At 41.4% G+C, this 20588-nt stretch overlaps 1 protein-coding gene across 1 annotated transcript in view; it reads left to right on the top strand.

Annotated features, from left to right (window-relative positions):
• The first annotated feature begins 3955 nt into the window (after positions 1-3955).
• Positions 3956-20588, top strand: part of col7a1l (collagen type VII alpha 1-like) — a 51968-nt gene continuing 35335 nt past the window's right edge. Inside the window, exons 1-21 of the mRNA XM_069700346.1 lie at positions 3956-4031; positions 6916-7096; positions 7426-7585; positions 9103-9196; positions 11389-11562; positions 11838-12001; positions 12960-13089; positions 13181-13297; positions 13506-13661; positions 14161-14277; positions 14412-14558; positions 14652-14771; positions 15464-15622; positions 16316-16429; positions 16670-16819; positions 17221-17358; positions 17687-17833; positions 18503-18622; positions 19189-19335; positions 19981-20268; positions 20371-20510. Coding sequence (XP_069556447.1) covers positions 3956-4031; positions 6916-7096; positions 7426-7585; positions 9103-9196; positions 11389-11562; positions 11838-12001; positions 12960-13089; positions 13181-13297; positions 13506-13661; positions 14161-14277; positions 14412-14558; positions 14652-14771; positions 15464-15622; positions 16316-16429; positions 16670-16819; positions 17221-17358; positions 17687-17833; positions 18503-18622; positions 19189-19335; positions 19981-20268; positions 20371-20510 — 3039 coding nt within the window. The remainder of the gene's footprint in view (positions 4032-6915; positions 7097-7425; positions 7586-9102; positions 9197-11388; positions 11563-11837; positions 12002-12959; positions 13090-13180; positions 13298-13505; positions 13662-14160; positions 14278-14411; positions 14559-14651; positions 14772-15463; positions 15623-16315; positions 16430-16669; positions 16820-17220; positions 17359-17686; positions 17834-18502; positions 18623-19188; positions 19336-19980; positions 20269-20370; positions 20511-20588) is intronic.

The raw sequence follows: 20588 nt of genomic DNA on the forward strand, positions 1-20588 counted from the left end.
CTTTAGATGTGACGTGTTGCATCAAAAACATCTGCTATCATACATTGTAGTTCTGAGCAGTGTGTGTGTGTGTGTGTGTGTGTGTGTGTGTGTGTGTGTGTGTGTGTGTGTGTGTGTGTGTGTGTGTGTGTGTGTGTGTGTGTGTGTGTGTGTGTGTGTGTGACTTTACACTGTTACCAGTTTCCCACCTACAGGGATAATCCATCCTGTGAAGTGGTGAGGTGGAAAATGCCATTATGTAGAAATAGCTGACGTGCAGTTAGACTTGCAGGCATGCGACGTGTGAGCGAGTGTGTGAGTGTGTGTGAGAAATGGAGATAGGGAACAAAGAAGGAGTGTAAGGGCGAGGGACAGTAAACTTCATTTTGTAACATTATCTAATCCTCTCGGGGCGGCGATAAACTAAAGGGCTCGGACATAATAAACACACGGTTTCCTGTGCAGGGCGGCAAAGTGCTTGTGATCCCGGTGTGGTAAATGTGATGGATGCAGTCTTGTGCAAAGGCTTTTGATGTGGGATCATTGTGGGCATGTGTTGAGTGTCTGTCTTGAGCATATGATTGCAGACATTGCAGGAATGTCTCGGGATTGTTGTTATGAGCCGTGATCTTTGTCATGACCGTGTCTAACATACATCATTAGTCGGTTGTTTGCTCCAGTCAGAAATACCTCGACAACTACTTAAATGATCACCATGATATTTTGTGCAGATGTTAATGGACCCAGTGGAGGAATTACAGTAACTTTGGTGATCCCACATAACTATTCCTCCAGCACCACATCACACTTTTTCTACGACCTGCAAAACGAATTCTATCCATCCGCGTTTGTTCTTTCCTTTTAATGCGTTCTCTGTAGGGGTGGGGCATTCTCAATATCCTTTGCAGAGAGCCGAAACACATTTATTTTGGCACATTGCTGAATATTAAGATTCTCTGCTTGCATCAAGAAACGTCTGTCACCTTTGCCTCTGATAACATGAAAAGAAAACAGCTCAGGAAATGTTTTTGTCGTGTTGAAGCCGTAATAAGACTCTCTGCTTCTGCCTGCCTGCTGCTTCTCTGAACTCCTGTGCAAACATATTTTACATTTCCCACCGTAGGATAGATATAACGTATTGATTGTGTACTGCACTGGCTGTCATTCATCGCAACACACGTTCGAATTTCTTCGCTGTGTACTTCAGTAATAAGGAGATACATGCAGAGACAGATCTTAGATCTTCGCTGGTATGTGAGGGGGAGAGAGTCGTTTCTTTGGCTGTGTTACATTAGAGTTCAAGCCCTGCCAGCTCTTACTTCCATCTGCAGAGGTTGTAAACTATTCAGCCTTCAGCCATTCTGGTTTCATCAGACCAGATGGTCAAATCATACTGAGGAATATTCTGCAATTCAGATTGTTTCATATTGATCTGAAACATTTTTATGATATTATCATATTGATTTATAGTTGAAATAAGCTCTCGTGGAGCAACGTGAAGGTGGATGGATTAGCTTGATGGATGGAAAAAGACAAAATAAATTTGTTATGTTTTCATGTTAGTGTAGTAGTTGAGTGGAGACAGATCTCTCTTTGATGTTTTTCTTATGAATTTGCACATGCTGCGACAGTACTCTCTCTCACACGCACACACACACACACACACACACACACACACACACACACACACACACACACACACACACACACACACAGAACTCTTAACTAAAGCATGTGGGGATTAGCACGAACCATTTGTCTCGATCACTGTTAATGTGTTGAATGTGTTGCTCTCTGATGGTTTGCTCATTCATTTTAAATAGGATAATCCATTACTGTTGCACGATGCCTTTGCTGGTGCGTCATGTGCTGATTTCAGTGTCAGATTTAGTCCACTTAGGCGCTGATTATGTTCACTGAATTGGATGTTGTGGCCCTTTCTGTTGATACACATTTATAGGAAGGTTTTAACACTGAACAGATTTTGAGTGCAGGGTACTTGAGCTGAATAAAGTAGCTCAAACGCAGTAAACATAATACAATTGGTTTCTGCCTTTGCAGGATACTTCCATTCTCACTTTACAAGGTACACATCTCTGTGGGAGATAATATTCAGCATATTCAACATCTGATGTCCCAATGGGATTGAAGTGCCTCCACTGCCATGTCAAAAGCTGTAGCCTTAGGGCTCATCTCTTTCATACTAACATGCAGTTTCCTCTGTCGAGGAAATAAAAAAGGAACACTTTCTGTGTCCCATGACATTAATGTACCTCCATTGGCTCTCATGGACGATTACTGCTCTCCATCCTTCTAGATTGCTGTGAAGAATGCTTGTATTTTCACCAGTGACGCTCATAGTGATGCTCATCTGTATGTCAAAACAATGTGCCTGTCCTGTTGTCATTTCTAAGAAACACTGCCAAAAAACCGTGCCCATTCACGTCTTCCTCACATCCACAGCTAAACTTTGATCATGTCGATATCTGCATACACTGTCTGCCTCGTAGCAACGGTGCAAGTTTGTTTACTTTGTCTCTCATTCCCTGCACATGACACCAGCACTCCAGCAGCCTGCCAGCTGCTGTCAGTCAAACATCAGACACACCCTTCCAATGAACTGGGAAAAAAGACAGCATTTCTGATATTTTCCCGATGACTTTTTTTCTAGCTTTTAATAATACAAGACTGTTAACTGTTAATGCATTTAAAAACAACTAAAATTACCACTAAAATGTCCATTAAAGTTGCTTCTGATAGAACACTAAGTTTTAGCCCTGATAGCGGACGATGTTTCAAATATGGATGTTGCTGCAAAGAAGCTACAAACTCGAAAACGTGGATGCTTGATACTCATCTTCAACCCAACAGCACAGAAGATCTATACAGTCAGGAAAGCTTCAAGATGGAGACTCAAGATTAGTGTCAACAACTCAGTGCCTGACCAAAGGGGAACTGTGGTCACAATCTCCCCTTCTGTTCCTCAGTTATGGTCTTGAATAGAACTTTTTTTTTTTTTTTTTTGCAAAACATTTTGCCAAACAGTTGTTTGAAATTTTGTGTATGAATTCATGAGTATGGGCCATAAACATGTTTTGTGAGGTGACAGGGACCTATGACCTTTGCCCCTTGACCACCAAATCCTAATCAGACATTCTCTCAAGGCATTCCTGAGATAAAGCATTCATGGGAATGCAACAGACACACAACGCGAAAACAGAATGCCTCCGGCCACGACTGTGTCGCTAGCGTGGAGTTATTTTTTTGTTTTAGTTTAATTTGTTCAGAATTCATAGCATATCCCAGAAAGCAAATGCCAGTGAAGACCGACTAGCTAATCCGGTGTCTGTCTAGAAAAAAATCAAATGTTTTAAACCCTGAAGTAAAAATAAAGCAAACCACTTAAGATACCAGAAACCGTGTGACCAATGTCAACAAAATCGATAATTAACGTTATACCATTCAATGCTCACCTTTTTTTTTTTTGACCTCCCAGTATTTGCTTTAAATCACCGCGTCCTTATTGGACAGTTTAAAACCCCTTTTGATGCTTTTATTTCCTTGGCATCAGTGGACTCTGTTGTAAAACTGTTTTCAGGGAGAGCTCCTGTCTGCATCTCTACACATAACAATGATGGGACGCAACAGGCCAACAACACCCAGGCTCTAAAACACGAGATTCATCTGAAGACTCGTCTCGAGTCAGTCAACACTTAAAAAAACTCTTGGCGACCTGCAAAAGCTTGACTTCTCTGTGAGAGTTACAAGTCCTTCACAAATTAAAAATGTTTGATTTGTGTTTTATCTTTGAGAGCCTTTAATTGCTTTTTTCCTCTCTGTGTTCGTCTTTCAGATAATAGAAAACAAGAGTCTGAATTGATGATCGTGGAGTGGAATTTAGGAAGTCGATTTGCGAAGAGAAGAACTGGGGAGGTGGAGAAGGCGATCGAAGGAGGAAGAAGAGGAGAGGAGGAGTATGGACTGCTCTTCTGTGTGGATCTTTCTGCTGTCCCTTTCTCTCTCTCATCGAAGTGTTACAGCACAAGCTGAAGGTGAGTGATGACGTTCATACACCTGTATGGCGCACTCACACACAATTCATGAATTTGCTTCTCATGATTCTACCCTTTTAATCACTCATGTAGCTCGATTAAACTGTTCCCTTTAGTTTTTCGCTCGGTTAGTAAGGGATTTGATTCATTCAAAATTTCAGTCAGTGACTTGCGCTTGAACTCACATGTGAGTCAACCATTCACTCTCTAAAATAAGTGTTAGGTAGCTTTCGGTACCATTAAAACTGAGTCAAAACCAGATTGTCAGCTCGGTGCACAGATCAATGTGTTGGACGCAGACAGCGCGAGGTGCTCAATGAACACAGTCTGTGCGCGTGCTCCATCATTAAATCTCCACACCTGGATTGGCACATGAGGCAGACGCTAACCCAGCAACAGTTCCCCTGCAGACTGTGTCTAGTCAGGGAATTTAAACATCTGCTAGCCTCCTGTACAGTACAGCACTCTGTCTGCCAGCCAGTCAATCTAATTCCCTAAATATAGAGCCTGAGCCTCAGGTGCTATTGGATGTCACCGGCAGGTCAATCAGCCAATGAAAAGTTTAGAGTTCCTCCCCTTGGAATGTGGACTGTGATAGGCTGAAAGTGATTGGTAAAGTTGTTGGGCAGAATTATGGGAGGATATACAGTTTAAGAATATATTCGAAGCTGCTCCTTTGCAACTGTGTCCATTGTTTATTATTGACAGTGTTAACTGCCATCACATTGTATGGTTGTCCATGGCGACGCTTTGAGCATTGTGTTATGTAATACACACAAGAACAGGAAACAGGACAGGAAAGGTTAGACTTTATGTGGTGAGGTCACGTGGCAGTAGCACAGTCCCAAACACACTGTTAGCACAATTAGACTTCAGAGACAACAACTAGTTGAGAATGAGTCCCTCTGGTGTCAATTTAGTGTCAGCCAGCTTATGGCTCGTAATAGGCTCCACTCTTTTTCCATGCCTTTGATTTTAACATCATAGGTTGAAATTCAGAATAAAACCTTATGAGTCGAGTATTAGACCCAAAAGGGGCGGGAGCACGACACTGGAAACTGATCCTGGAGGAATGACATCGAAATTGTCATATTGCTCCCTCTATTGTTTAACATTTCTGTTCCGGGTTTGTGCGTCTCTGTGAATTCATAGAGGAACTTTTACACTCATTTTTCTGGATAAAATCTGAACCTGGTGGCCCTTTGAGTAGACATGCTCTCTGATGATTTACATCTTCTCTCTTGATCTTGTTGGAGCTGATTGCAGCAGTGCATCATTATTTCTCACACTATTTCTTTCTTGGCAGAATTTTCTGCAGCATATGCTGAAGCCACTGAGCTACATCTAATGCGTAAATCAATGGTGGTCCGACTTAGAAGTGTACACAACCTTTGAGATATCAGCATAGATAACCTTCAAGGAAACCCATTCCTAATCCCTCAGCATGTGTTGTGTCCTTATCCCAGGCATGTCGATCTCGTCCGCCATCCCAGACAGACAAACTTCTTGATAATGGATCCCAGTCTGTGACTGACAGACACCAGCCTCCAGCTCCTTCCTTGCTCAGATTCTCCTCCATGTTTTATGTGCAACCACATGTGTAGGTTCAGGTGTGTGGCTGCCGACGTGAGGCTCAACTCAGGATGGAAAGAATGAATTGTGTTTTATCTTTTGAAATTTCATCAGTGGTTTTAAGTCATCACTGATGATCTTCTGTTGCTGAATAGGTGATCCTACACAGCTTCCATGTAGGGCAAAGATAGTAGCTCAGCTCCAGAGAAGCCTCCAGAATGTTCTTCCCAGTGATGTTTTGTTTCCTTGGTGCACAGCCAGAGAGGTATAGGTGTTTGAGGGAAACATAATGTTAGGTCGCCATGGGCTGGAGACATATGTCACCCCCAGTGAATCCTGGGATTGCAGCCAAAAGTAAGAGGGGCGAGATAACAGAGGGGAGGAAGCTCGGTAATGAAATAGAGGACAGCAGAGAATCACTTATCACTTACGGAACAATCAAAGGTGCCTATCTCTTATTCACTAGCCTGATCAATGCTGTTGTCACTTTGGTTTATTGCATATGTAATGCTGGAATATTGACTTGGAGCATGTTTGCAAACGCAGCAGATTGTGTGTGTGTGTGTGTGTGTGTGTGTGTGTGTGTGTGTGTGTGTGTGTGTGTGTGTGTGTGTGTGTGTGTGTGTGTGTGTGTGTGTGTGTGTGTGTGTGTGTGTGTGTGTGTGTGTGCTAGAGAGTGCACGCGCATGTACCCACTGCACCAGTGTTGTGAGTGTGTAGCTATTTCACTTCACATTAAAAGAGCATCTAAATCCCTTCAAACCCAGCAGATCCTGGTGTTAAATGCATTTGTTTGCTCGGGCAAGGGAAGTGACCCTGATTTTGGATGTGTTTACTTTATTATTCTAAGCGTTCCTCATCGCTGTACTAAAGTTTTATTGCTGGAGTGCTCAGAATATTGATAGTCTCTTTGGCTCACTTGTGTCTCATTAAAAATTCATAGGGATTTGTGTAGTGTTCTGGCTGCATGACAGAAGCAAATGAAAGGAAAACCCTCCACATGATGGAACAAGGCTGCTATCTGGTGGTCAGTGTAGAAATATAATGTCTCTAAAGTTGCAGTACAAGGCTGAATTAACAGGCTTACCCCTTAAACTATATATATATAAAAAAAGAATCTACCTAATATCTCATTCAATTCAATTTGAATACGAAGAGTTGTGACAGAAAACTTTTATTTAGAATTTTGACTTAATATCTTTGCCTTTAAAAGAAAATTAACTGATTTTCAAACATGCATTCGATGCTCGTCACTCCTTGGTTCATATATTTGTGCACACACTAATCCCCCCATTTGTCTTCTTCCTCCCAGCATGCAGGACCGTGGTGCAGGCCGACATCGTGATTCTGGTGGATGAGTCATGGAGTGCGGGTCAGAGCAGTTTTTCCAGGGTCAAAGACTTCATCTCGGCCATCATCTCCTCCTTTCAGAACAGTGTGGTGGGAACTGATGGGGTCCGCTTCGGAGTCACCGTCTTTGGGGACGTTCCAAGGTAGAGGTCAGGCACGAGCTGGGCACAGCTTATCAAATGTAAACACAGGGCGCCAGCTAGTGTAACAGACCGTCATCGAGTTATTAATGAAGAAGTTCACTTTTCATGAAATAATCAATAACCAAATATGTAAACGATATCTTTGTTTAATTAGAGTGTATATGTAAAGAGTAATGGGGCAGTTTTAACAAAGCATGGGAATCAACTTTGGTGTGCATTTCTTGGTCCTCTTATGTTCAAAGAACGTTAATCAGGAAAACAAATAAAAAAGTGTACCTCTTTTCTACATGATCCAATTTAGCTTTCTCTGTAATCTTTTTTTTTGACAGGATGCGGATTGCTTTGACAGACTACAGTTCACTTGAGGAGGTGCTCCGAGCCATCCGAGACCTGCCCTACGTGGGTGGATCCAGGAGGACTGGCAGTGCCCTCCAGTTTCTGGTCGACTCTGTTTTCAGCCCGGTCATCAGTCGAGATTTCACCCCAAAGGTACAATGCTGCAACCAGTGAGATGTGATCATGTGACAACTGTCTCTATCTGCTATATTGTTTAGCACTTCTTACATACATTGAAAACTGATGAGCTTAAACCTTGTTAAATGTTTGACAATATGCTGACACACAAGCAACTGGGAAATGATTGATTTGAGGTTACAACCTATGCTGCAAAGACATGCATACAGTGTTTGTTCTGGCCCTGCGTGAAAGGAAATGACTAGTTAGGAGTCTGTATTCCTTCTCCGCAGGATATTGTGGAGCACAAACAAAAAACATATTCGCACGACTGCGAATCTGATTAAACCGTCTTGTTATATGCTTGGAATAAAAATGTATTGTGTGTCTGACACAAAATTGCAACTGGCAACAGATTTTGCTTTGTTGTTTACTTTGTCTTTTGCTTTGGGGAAAAAGGAGGCGGTGGAGGCAATACATTTTCCAGCACAGATTCAGCATGCTCAGTCGGCTGAATGGCTGTCGATAACTTGTCTAAACAGTGCCGGACACACTGCAAAAAGCCCGTTGGTCACCCACAGACAATGTATGACAGATAATGACAGAAATTTACCCGGTTTGTGACTGTATCGAGAAAAATGATGGATTAAGTAAGATTTCGTCTATTTACAGGATCTTAACCCAAATACCAAAGTCAGCAACTTAACTAAACTTGTCTCAGTAGTGCATTATCAAATATCCAAATCCACTTTCCCCCAAACAACTCTACTTTTGTATCAGCTCCATCCCTCTGACAGTGTAATACTGTAGTGTAGTCTCAGTATAACACAGCTGGTTAGCATTCCAATCATCTCTATCTCTGAGTGCGCGTGTGAATCATCTTGCAGCAGCACACTTGATGTGGGAAGGCAGAGAATTGAGGATTAGACTGATATATTGAATTGTACAGCCCAAGCACATGCAAAGGAGCAGCTTCATTCTCACACAGATGATGTCTAGCACCCTTCTTCGTTGACTGAGGGATGAACTTTGAATGAACTGAGTTCAATTTCCTTAATTGGCAAATTATTAGTCTCAGTTGCAAGTTTATGTACTTGAATTCCACTTTGTCTTTGGGTTTGATTTATTTAATTATGTATTCAATTATGAGCTAAACCATGTTAAAAGTCTATGGAGGTTTTCAGGAAAATAATACTGTTTGCATGAATGCTCTTTAACCCAAACAAATGTTGTCTGGAGGGTGGATTTAATCCTCCGGTGATGCCAAACACTAGGCAACACATTATTGTGTACAAGGCAGAAAAACAGTGACTAAAACACACACACACACACACACACACGTGTGTAAACTATTACACTTATTATTATCCACAGATTGTACATTAGCTGCTACTAAATACTTTTGCCACGTGGTCATTGTAAGTTTCTCATTGAGCTTGAAGAATCTTGATTTTGAATAAATGATGCCCACTGACATAAAGATAACATGTATTTACTCAATGAAAAAAAAAATCTTGATATATTATGTAATCTTCTGTGTCATTGGTGTACAGATTGCTGTGCTGATCACAAACGGACCTTCAGACGACCAGGTAGATGCCGCAGTCAGAGCAGTTGCTGACAATGGAATTTCTCTCTTTGCAGTAGGTGAGTGTGGAAGTTGGTATTGTGAATTCCTTCAACATCCCCACTGCAGCGGCCCCTCCGATTTTATCCGAGCTCAACTGCCTTATCTGCAGTGTTTGCTGTTAGAAATTCATGTCCTGTACATTTCAATTCATTGGATTCAGTGTGGGCATTTTTGTATGTATATGTGAGATTCTTGTTTCTGAGTAGCTGAGTGCACTCATGCAGGTGTGTATCATATGTGAAAACACAACAGCCTCTACTCAATATGTGTGAAGGAATGATTCATGATTAATCCAGCTTCTACACTATATCTGTAAAGGCGCATCCTCTCCAATACTGTTGCATCAGCTTTCTTACTGCTCGTGAATACACACAAATTTACTTGCACATATCTTACTATTTAACTCCTACACACAGGCATACGCACAGAAGCCCACAACTTATTCCTTTCAGCCAGCAGCAGTGCAATAATTACTGCTCATTAGCCAACGGTGTGCTAATCGCAGTCATTTTTCATAAGGCGATTCAGTGTCCCCCATGTGCACCTCTGACACTGAGGGCTGCTCCTCTCGTTCATCACTACTACAGAGAAGCTCCACACGCTTCTTGTCCTCTAGTGCAAAACCAATATCCCTGTGGAGAATGTGGAAGCGGGTATAACACAAGTGTACGGATATATGCGCCTCCATTTGCTGAGCAAGCACAAAACTATTAAAAATACACATGCATATTTATTTTATCCAAGTGCAAATTTGAAACGACCAATTTTGTATTGACTCAAAAAAGACTCCCAACATCGTTGTCCTCCTCTATTAAAATGTATATTTTTTTATAACCTCCACAAATGTTTTCAATGCGTTTGTTTGTCTGTGTGCATCTGTTTGTTTGTCAGCAGGATCATGGAAAAACGACCTGGTTCATTCTCAAAAGCTCACTGCACAGTCAAATTTTCTAAGTCCAGCGAAGTAGAGTTGGACAAGAGGTCACCTGATGCTAGTCTTTGGGTTAGAGCGAGAATTAGGAGGCACTGGGAGTCAAGTTTAAGGACTATTTGATTGACAGCGATACAACCAATCACAGCAGTGTACACTAAATTGGGGGGGGGGGGGGGGACCAAATCCAGGTTCTGCAGGGTGCAGCTTCTTCATTTTCATGAAACTTTGTGAAACGATGCATCATGAACATAAGAAGTACCCATTCATTTTTTTTTTTTTTTAAAGCAGATCCGAATCACGGGGCGGATCAACTAATTACTTTAAACTTTCATTAACATTACAAAGTTTATCATTTCAAGTTCATTTAGCCTACTATGGATGACGTGCGACGTCGCAGTAAGGGTGTTGTGGTACTTCCTGTCGCTATGCTGCTGTTGCTGCAGTACAGGCGCAGTTCATAAACCTTACATAAAATATCCATTGACAGTGTCTTACATCTATTTGTGACATACATTTGCTCTACTCAAGTACTTTTGTTAGTAATTTCTTATGTGCAATTACAGGTCCGCTAGCTCAGCAGTTAGCAGACAGTTTCAGAGGGAAGAACCCAACCAGAACCAGCTGACCTGTGAAGCTTTCCCGCGGCACCATTATATTTAGAGATCATTCTGGTACTTTTGCAAATATATCCAGGAATAAGTGGTTGCGTCGGGTGCAAATTGGTATCGTGTAGAGGAGTGAATTACTGGACTTAGATGGAGGTCTGCGCTCTCAAGAGTCCACTTGAAGTTATATTAAGAGAATTACAACATTTCAAGTCCAAATTGGGTCTTCATGTGGCGTTTTCAGCGCTCACTTCCACAAACTAGGATCTTGGAAGCATGCACACTGTCATAATTTGAAATAGATGACAGAATGTGTTTGTTTCAGCTTGTGTGTGTTTACCCTCGACTAGACGTCTGCAGTATGCATGCCTAGTCTTTTATGATTTAAATTAAGTCACTCAAAACGCCACAGCTCCCCCTGGTGGTGTGTAGGAAAACATACGGATAAAAATGGCGAACCAGACATGGAATTATTGTGCATTTAATCACGTAAAATCCCTCAGATATCAAAATCCCTGTCTTTTATGTGAATTTTGTTGTTTAAATCAACAGTTTATTTGAAATGTTTTTATCTGCCCTGGCAAATATCAGTGGACTGAGCATGTAGAGAGTGCTGTTGCTGTGTGTACAGTGTCCAACACTTGTTTCCACTCTCTCCTTGTTTATCCAGGTGTGAGGGGGGCTGATGAGTTAGAGTTGAGGAGTATTGTATCAGAGCCATATGAGGAGCATCTATTGCTGGTCCCCGACTTCTTGCTCCTGGACGCCATCCTTCCCAAACTGTCCCGCAGAGTCTGTTTCACTGCCTCTGAACCACCACGCCCTGTGAGAATGTCCCAGCCTCGTGAGTTGTTTTTAGGAGTTCTTCATAATAAGATGAAATTTCTTCTTGAAGTTGCCCTCACACCGACAGCTGTTTGTATTTTTATATTGCTGAATTATATTACATCATAGTGCTTGAAAGATACAATAAACACGAATGATAAACTTTCTTCTGTTTGACTCTGCCCTGCAGCAACATCATTTATCTTTCAGATACATTTTTCATGAAGATCCTTCCTCTTCCTCTCTTCATGCTTCCTGTCTCATCCCTGCCTCTGTACTTACTCCCCATCGTAGGTGAAGAGCGTGTGGTGGGTCCCAGAGACCTGCAGGTCAGTGAACTGGCCCACAGTTCCCTCAGACTTACGTGGAGCCAGGCCACAGGTGACGTCACTGGATATCGCCTGGTGGTCACCCCTCTCAACTCCCAGGGACAGCACGTCCACCTGAAGCAGAGACAGGTGAGGGACTGTCCATATACATACAGTATATGCTAGATGTGTTGCTATTGAGCTGGACTATAATAGAGGATGGATGATGATGTTATCAGGTTGGAGGTCAGACCTTAGATGACTTCAGAATTTTGTGTAGACAGTGAATGAAGGATTAATTGGACAACGCAATCTTTTTCCAGCTGATGAATCATCTCACAGCTCAAAGACTTTCGTATAAACTAAAAAGAAACTTTCGCCACACAACTCACTTTGAGTCAGCGCCCACAGATTTCCTCTCCAAAAAATATTTTGTCTGCATATTGACGACATAAGCTTCTAGTACTGTCATTTCAGCTTCGATCTCAAAACAGCGGGTCACTACTGTGACGAGTGCATGCACTGAACTGAAAATGTCGTGATTCATCTCCCCTTCAGTCGAAGATATTTGTGCAATTCCATCTGGGTAACACTTGAAGCTTACCGCAACATTTTAATAATGGATTCAACAGAGGCCGTGTATCTTTGTGCTTATGCGTTTTAATGATAGTACTGCGGGAGTATTCTTTACAGAGACAGAGACTTATGGCAAGAGATGAATATTTTAGCATCTGCATCATTTTATAATGCACAACATGCCACATAATTTGAATATAATGGAGGACAAAGTATTGGACAGAATTGTAAATCAACTGTAAAGATGCTGGTGGATTTATAGAGTTAGACACTTATATGAAAAGTAGCATATAAATATATTTAGTTTCAAACAGGATGTCTATTTCAGTACACTTTCCAGCAGTGTATCTCTGTGTCATTGCACTGCCTGCGGGTGTTTCTCTCCTCAGTTCTGACTTCATCATTCTGTTGATCAATCATCTTACTCTCCACATCATTCTCTGTTGCTCTTTCTGTCTCACACACACAACACACACACACACACTAACCTCCATTTTTTTTTCCTCCTCGCTGTCTCCCGTGTACATAACAGATGGATCTGAAGGCAGATGTGAGCACAGCCATGGTGACAGAGCTGAGTCCTAAAACAGACTATTCCCTCACTGTGTACGCCATCTACCCGAGCCTCATAGGAGACTCTGCGACAATCACTGTGAAGACAAGTGGGTGCCACACTTCACTGCATGTCTGCGCACGTCTGTTTTGGATTTTATTCTGCCTCCCGTCCCTGAGCAACAAGTATTTGTCTTTCAGCCACTTTGCCACAGGTGTCAAACTTCCGGGTTATTGAGGAGGGTCTGTTCTCTCTGCGCCTCGGCTGGACACCTCCTCTTGGGAAGCTCAGTGGATTCAAGATCTTCATCCCAAGATGTATGCTGATAAACGTCAATGCAATACTTTATTAATCTTGGATGTTATTCCTAAAAATAGCATTATACAGATAACATACTTGTTGGATTAAAGCCATGACGAGTTCAGAGTTGATTTTCTCAGTTTGAGTCAGAGCAGATTCCATCACAGGAACAAGCTTTATGGAAGGTATATTATTGATTCTTCTGGATTTATGATTTGTCTGCAGCCAACAGACCAGGATTAACTTACGAGAAGCTGCTTCCTGGAGACAAATCTTCTCATGTGATTGACAGCCTGGAGGAGGATAAGAAGTACACCATCAGTATTTATGCCGTTTTCCCTGAGGGAACCAGTGAACCGGTTTCAACAGCGGGCAAGACATGTAAGTTTCTCAGCTCCATAATTATATAAATTTGCATAAACAGGAAAACCAGAGATTAAGCCCCAGTATTCTTGTACTCAAGATATTTACATTTCTGTCCTGCACGTTTACATATGCATCTGCTCAAACACTTCCACAGAGGAATAGTCTATATAGCTGTAGCTGATCAACAACTGCAGGACAAAGTCATTTAATAGAGTATGAAGCACAATTTAACAGAAGAAATCAAAAATCAACCTGCAGTACCATAATATTTCCACAATAGAGTGCTGTTGTTCCAGAAAATGAAATACCAGCAACTGTCATTTATCTCTTGTTCATAATGTACTAGAGGAATCTCTTCTCAGACTGTCTTGATTTTGATTAAATTAGATTAATATGTTTCCTATATTTTATTATATTATACTCAAAAGAATGTCATGGCTGTGATTTGTTGTATCACTAAATAAATCCAAATAAAATATTGAGTTTATGTGTGTGAATTGTGTGTGTTTAACAGTAAAGTTGGTACCAGTTCAGCAGTTCCTGGTCCAGAACGCCACCACAGACACTGTCCAAGCAAGGTGGGCATCAGTCAGGGGTGCTTCAGGATACCGTCTGACATGGGCAGCTCCAGGTACAGTACTGTGGTTAACTGTGAACTTTTTGGGGGAAATAGAGCTAAATGTCCAACATAGTTTGTCTTGGACAAAAGGTTGTTCTGGATTTTCTTTTTAACCAGATATGATTGTGTTTTTCTCTGTCTTGCAGATGGCCACATAGAGAACATAAACCTCGGGGACACCTTTAACTTCTACATGATCCAGGGCCTCCACACCGGGTCTGAGTACACCATCACCATCAACCCCATCTTTGGAGACATCGAGGGGCCCGTCACCACCACCACACTGAAGACATGTAACTAAAACTGTAACTCAATACTGACAGCATTACAGGCATGAGTAAGATCAAATGCATAACAGCTCTGTTTGTATTCCCTCTTTCTGTCAGTGGAAAGTAGTGCCGTACAAACCCTGAAGGTATCTGCTGTGAGTACCAGTACGGCTGTCATCTTGTGGAACAGTGTCCCAGGGGCCACAGGATACAGACTGGCATGGGGACCGACCCCAGGTGATTTACTCTGCCACTTTCTCTTTCTTTCAGCCTTGCTGTTTTATTTGATAAGAGCCACTGGTTCTATACTCATGCATACTCTTATATACTCCTGAGTTCCATCATACATCCCCATAATTTCCTTGCTTTACAGCAGATGTTCCCAAACTTTTAATACCATTATGCAAACCACATTTCTTAAGAACCACTTCTCACTGCAGATACCAACAATTATTTTTATAAAATAAAATGTACTCATTTAACCATGGAGCCTCAGAAAGGCTACAAAAAAAACAACAACACCATAAGGCTTCTGTTTCCAAATCAAATTCTACATTTACATCTCTTGATAGAAAAGATGCTACTCAACTCTGAATCCTCGTTTGCATTAAAAGCTTAATCTGACCTGTCAGGTGCACGTACCACAGTTTGAGAATCACCCCAATATAAAGTAAAACACACTTGTTTTTGTATTGATTCAAGCATCCTTTTCCTTTCCACCACTTTTTCAATGGGTGCTTCGGGCCTGGGTATCTGCCAGAGGCTTGTGATGAAATACAAATATTGGGAGAAGAAAGATGTTGTTTACAGAGAGGTAGCGTCTGATGTCAAGCTGGAATTGACCAAAACAAGAGGTCACTGGGGAATTATAAATGAAAGGGGGAAAAAAAAAAAGAAGGATTTGACTGCAATGCGGATGTTATTTTCAGAGTTTGTTGGTCGGGATCGTCCCCGTCAGTTGGCTCTGAACGGCAGCACCACAGAGTACCAGCTGAAGAATGTCGCCCATGATACAGAGTATGTCCTAACGCTGTATGTGCTGTTTGGATCTTTGGTGGGGCCTGGTATCAGCGCTACCTTCAGAACTTGTGAGTACTTTTGTTTGGTGTGTCTCTTACGCTCCTGTGCTGATCCTGCTGTTACAAGTCAAAATATCTTCTGTGAAAAAGGTGTCTGTCTGTGTCATCTCATTCATCCTGAAGTATCATGCAGAGTCAAAATATAATAAGTCACTGTTCACATTGGTTGGTGTCACACTATTGCACTGATCAACAGGTTGCACTGATGTGTCAAGACATGCAGCAAAGAGGGAGGAAGAACCGAAGCATGAATACGTATAATTTTGAGAGGAGGGAAATGTGTTCAACACGTTATACACAAAAGTAAACATATGTTTTGCTTGTTAACAAGAAATTCCCACACCACTCTGAAATGCAACATTTCACTGCGCCTCCTGGTTGAAAGTGTCAAACAATGTTTAAACAAGTATGTTTTAGCTCTGACTACACCCAGTGACACTGATGGATATGGTCAGATATTTCTACATCACGGCAGCAAGTTTGGGATTTAAATCATACGAGGTCAGCAGATTTTCACCTGCTTTTAAGTTGTTCTTGAAGAAAAAAAATTCCAAAAGGCTTTGTTTTAGAGAAAAGTTTGAAAGAAAAAGGTTAATTTTGAATTGATCTTTCTGTTCCACATTTTAAAGTAAATAATGTAATTCACAATGTATTAACAAGAACAAAAACAGGCTCTTGATGTTTTCTCTTCCCCTCCCTCAGCTCCGTTGGGTTATGTGTCCAACTTCAAGGTGACATCCTACACGAGTACCTCTGTAGATTTGGAGTGGAGTCCCATCGTTGGAGCCACCGAGTACCAACTCTCTTGGAACACAGGTGTTGTATTTAAACATAATCTTTTCTACCTCAGCACAACCTTAGGCCTATTTTTATGTTTTAACAGGTGTATCTAGCAAGATGTACTGCTTTTTCATATTCTTTAGTGTGTGTGTGTGTGTGTGTGTGTGTGTGTGTGTGTGTGTGTGTGTGTGTGTGTGTGTGTGTGTGTGTGTGTGTGTGTGTGTGTGTGTGTGTGTGTGTGTGTGTGTGTGTGTGTGTGTGTGTGCATGCTTGCAGGTGACAACAGACCCCAATCCCACTACCTGGACCGCAGTGTCCTCTTCCACCGTATTGAAGACCTGAGCCCTCAGTCAACCTACATCATCACCATCCGTGCAGTGTACGGCAACTCAGAGGGACCAGAAATCTCCTTATCGCAGCCAACAGGTACGGAGCAGAAGTAGGACTCAGTTTTTAATTCATCACGATTCATCTTTAGATCTAAATAGCTCTGTGCAGCTGTGTACCCATTGTAATTAAACAGGAAGGGGCTGCGACTTTCTTCCTGCTGTGCCACGGCGCCCTCGTGGTGTCTCTGTTTGACTGACAAGTCATGTACTTTGGTCTTCCCATTTTAACTCTAGTTCCTGTGTGTCACTGAGTCCTAGTCAGCAGGGCTGCTATCATTTTATCACTGTCAAAGTTAGAATGTTACACCAAGTATCAAGTTTATTACACTTTAGAATAAATAAACTCGTACATTCAGCAAAGAGATTTTTATAATGCGTTTTAATACATCATGAGTTAAATTGATTTGAATACACATTATATCTGATGTTATTTCTCAGCTGCAGTCTCAGACTCTGAGACAATCCCGGCAGTGAGGGACGTGAAGGTCATGGACATTGGCGTAAATTCCTTCACTCTGTCTTGGAGGAAAACACCAAGGGCTTCTGGGTACAAAATCTCTTGGATCCCCTTCCAGGGTAAGAGACCATATAAACACCCCTACACCTCAATGCATACACATGTAGATATATGGGTTCACAGATGAATATGAGCTTTACTCCTTCCATGCTCTGGGAAAAAATAACGATATTAATAATTTTATTGACAAAGAATATTAAACATTTCTTCAATAGTTGCTTCATTTTTCAATTACAACACCTTGTTACTGCTATTTTGCATAATGGGTAATCAAGCCACTCGTGGCTCATTATATCAAAGTCTTATCCATAAAAGAGCACACAACAGTGTTGTTTCAAGTCATTCTCATCATCTTTATTCACTGGATTTAAAAATTCCCCGCACTAGGAGGTGTTGAGAGGTCCCACATGGTATCTGCTGCTTCCACCACCTTCACCATCCACAACCTGCGAGAGAGCTCTGCGTATAAGATCCAGGTGTCCTCCATGGTGGGAAGCAGGGAGGGAAGCACAGTCCTGGTCACAGCACGCACCTGTAAGTCCTGCCTGGCCCTGGTAGTGAAGAACAGCATGAGACATGTTCTCAATCAGAGGTTACAGGGAGATATGTATCACAAATTCATTTAAACACATTTGAAATCTTATTGATAACTCTTGTCAACATCTTGTAAACTAGCGTTTGTGCATGTGGTGAATGTTGACACCAATCTCAGCTGAGCTCTCTGCAGTTTTCAATCTGCTAGACCTTCAGCAGACAAATCCAGACTGCCTGGCAAACAAAAGAAAACTTTACATTTTAGTTTTAAAATATGGAAGCATTTTTCTTGAATAATATCTTCGCTGATATCTTTCTTCGTTGTCAGAAGTGACCCTGACGTTAAGAAATGGATCGAGTATCAACAAGATGCAACAGAATCACATTCAAAACATCAATTTTAAATTTGGAATTAAAAAGAGCGTACGTGTCAGATGGGAAGTCGTGATTAGCAGAATCAGTATCCAAACGTAACAAGTAAGAAAGGTGTATCATTAAAATGTTGCAGCATATTCAGCTACGTTGTTTGTGCTTTTTTTTCTCAATTATACAGATTGTTGAAGTTTCTGTTCTTTACTGTATGATTAGTAATTCCATAAAAAATATCCCTTAACTTGTTTTGTTCTTCTGTTTCATTCTTTGTGGCGTTTTTTTGTGTGTGGTTTTCAGTGGATCTTCCAAAAGTGGAGGGATTTGCTGCTCTAAATACAACAGACAGCAGCACTCTTCTAAACTGGACCCGTGTGGCAGGAGTTTCGGGATACCTTCTCTCCTGGAGGCACATCTCAGGTTCATAAAATGTCCCCCTTAAGGGTCCCTCCTCGGCATAAATTAATCAGCAACATACAATTTTCAATTAACCCCAAGAGTTAAACTCCCATCCTCTCTGTAAATGATATTGCATTGCATGATGAGCCTTGTCATAAGCACTGTTAAATTTCAAAGTGATATTGGTTTTGAAAAAAGAATATTGATTAGAATAAAATATAAGCAGAGTATGACTGCAGTAATCATTTGTTTCAAGGTCCCCCAGGTTCTGAACTGGATATGTAACATGAGACACATTATTGGAACGTGTGCTGAGTGTTAACATAAGCACTCTTGCTCATAAGGGAAATATCTTTTTACATCTCAGTTATTTGTAGATCTATTCCCATTGAGCCACAACTCAAAACTCTATGGTCTTTTATTTGATATCACGCATCTCTTAAAATGATTTTTTTTTTTTTTCATTACTGTGGACTAAAATGTATTTTAATAAGGAGACATACTTTCTTGTTTTAAATTCCTGGAAACTAAATGGATACAAATGATTACTCTGCTATAACAGCTTCTTGTCTGTGTGTCATTTTCAGTGTTGGACACTAAATCAGAGACGCTGGGCCCGGGCTTCTCCTCCTTCAAGATCACTGATCTCCTCTATGGAAGAACTTATATTTTCACCATCAGACCTTTGTATGGAGAAGTGGAAGGGCCGATAAGCACCGTGTATCAGAGAATATGTAAGACTTTACTCAAATGGTTTGATCAAACTTTCACAAATCTTTATCTGTACAACGGACATTCACTTAAGTGACATTCAAATTGTTCTACTCAGATCCCCACGACGAACGTTTTACTTTAACATACATTGATTATATTGTGCTAAATACTCGCCTTTGCGCTGTTCCATGAGACTTAACCGTACAGTGACTTCACACTGCTTTAACGCTTTACTTTACAGTTGTTAATAGCTTGTGTGACTCGACAGAGACTTCCTCTTTATTTACATCTTGTATTTTGATTGGATGGTGCAACTGATATTTTTTTCTACGAGATCAAGAGGAGGATTTAGATGGCAATAAAGTTTTTACTAAGACATTCTTTAAGGTTTAATGGTGTAACTTGATTTAGTAAATCACCAGTTTGAAACTAGTTAATAAATATCAAGATGTTAGGAAAGATCTTGCACACAAGCAAAGTAATGTATTTATGAAAAGCTGGTGCAACCCATAAAAGGGCAATGAAACCCAAAAAGAGGAATGCAGCAGCGGTGTTTTTGTTTTCCATTTGGTGCTGCAGCAGCGACTTTGTTTCACCTCAGAGGCCTATAGCGATTGATGTTTCACATAATCACTTACTGTATGTTGTGGTTCTGTACATCACAGTGGGACAGGATCCTCCTGTGATAACAGTGCAGTCTGTGTCAGCCACAGCGGCCCCCCGTTCCCCACGTATCACCACAGTCTCCCAGACTGCCTCCGTCATCAACACGATCGTCAATGAGTCAGCCACCAGAACCACTCGGCACCCCATCGTTGTGCCTCCTCCAACTAAACCCTTAACAACTAAGAAGCCTCCTGGTCAGCTGAGTATCACTGAAACCAAAGCAGCAGCAGTCACCTCCCCACGATTAACCACAGTAAACACAGAGACAACAGCTCCACCACAGCCAGGTATTTTGCAGACACCGGCTTATTTACATTTTGCTCAAATTGAATAATTTACAGTAGATTTATAGTTTATATTTCATGTGTTTCTGTTTTTTTGTTTGTCAGTGTGTGGTAGGAGTAAAGCAGACATCGTATTCTTAGTGGATGAATCCTCGAGCATCGGCCCGAACAACTTTATCAAGATGAAGGACTTCATATTCCGAGTGGCCACTTACTTCCCTGTTGTTGGTTCACAGGGCACCCAGGTTAGTGGCTCAGTGAACACTTTCTTTGTGTTAGCTTCATATTGTGCTGAAGATATGGCTTCAGGTGTATCCTGTCAT

This window comes from Brachyistius frenatus, unplaced genomic scaffold (genome assembly GCF_029030835.1).
Source record: "Brachyistius frenatus isolate BFR_SWC_R1_liver_20210118 unplaced genomic scaffold, ASM2903083v1 Contig_33, whole genome shotgun sequence".
Lineage (NCBI taxonomy): Eukaryota > Metazoa > Chordata > Actinopteri > Embiotocidae > Brachyistius > Brachyistius frenatus.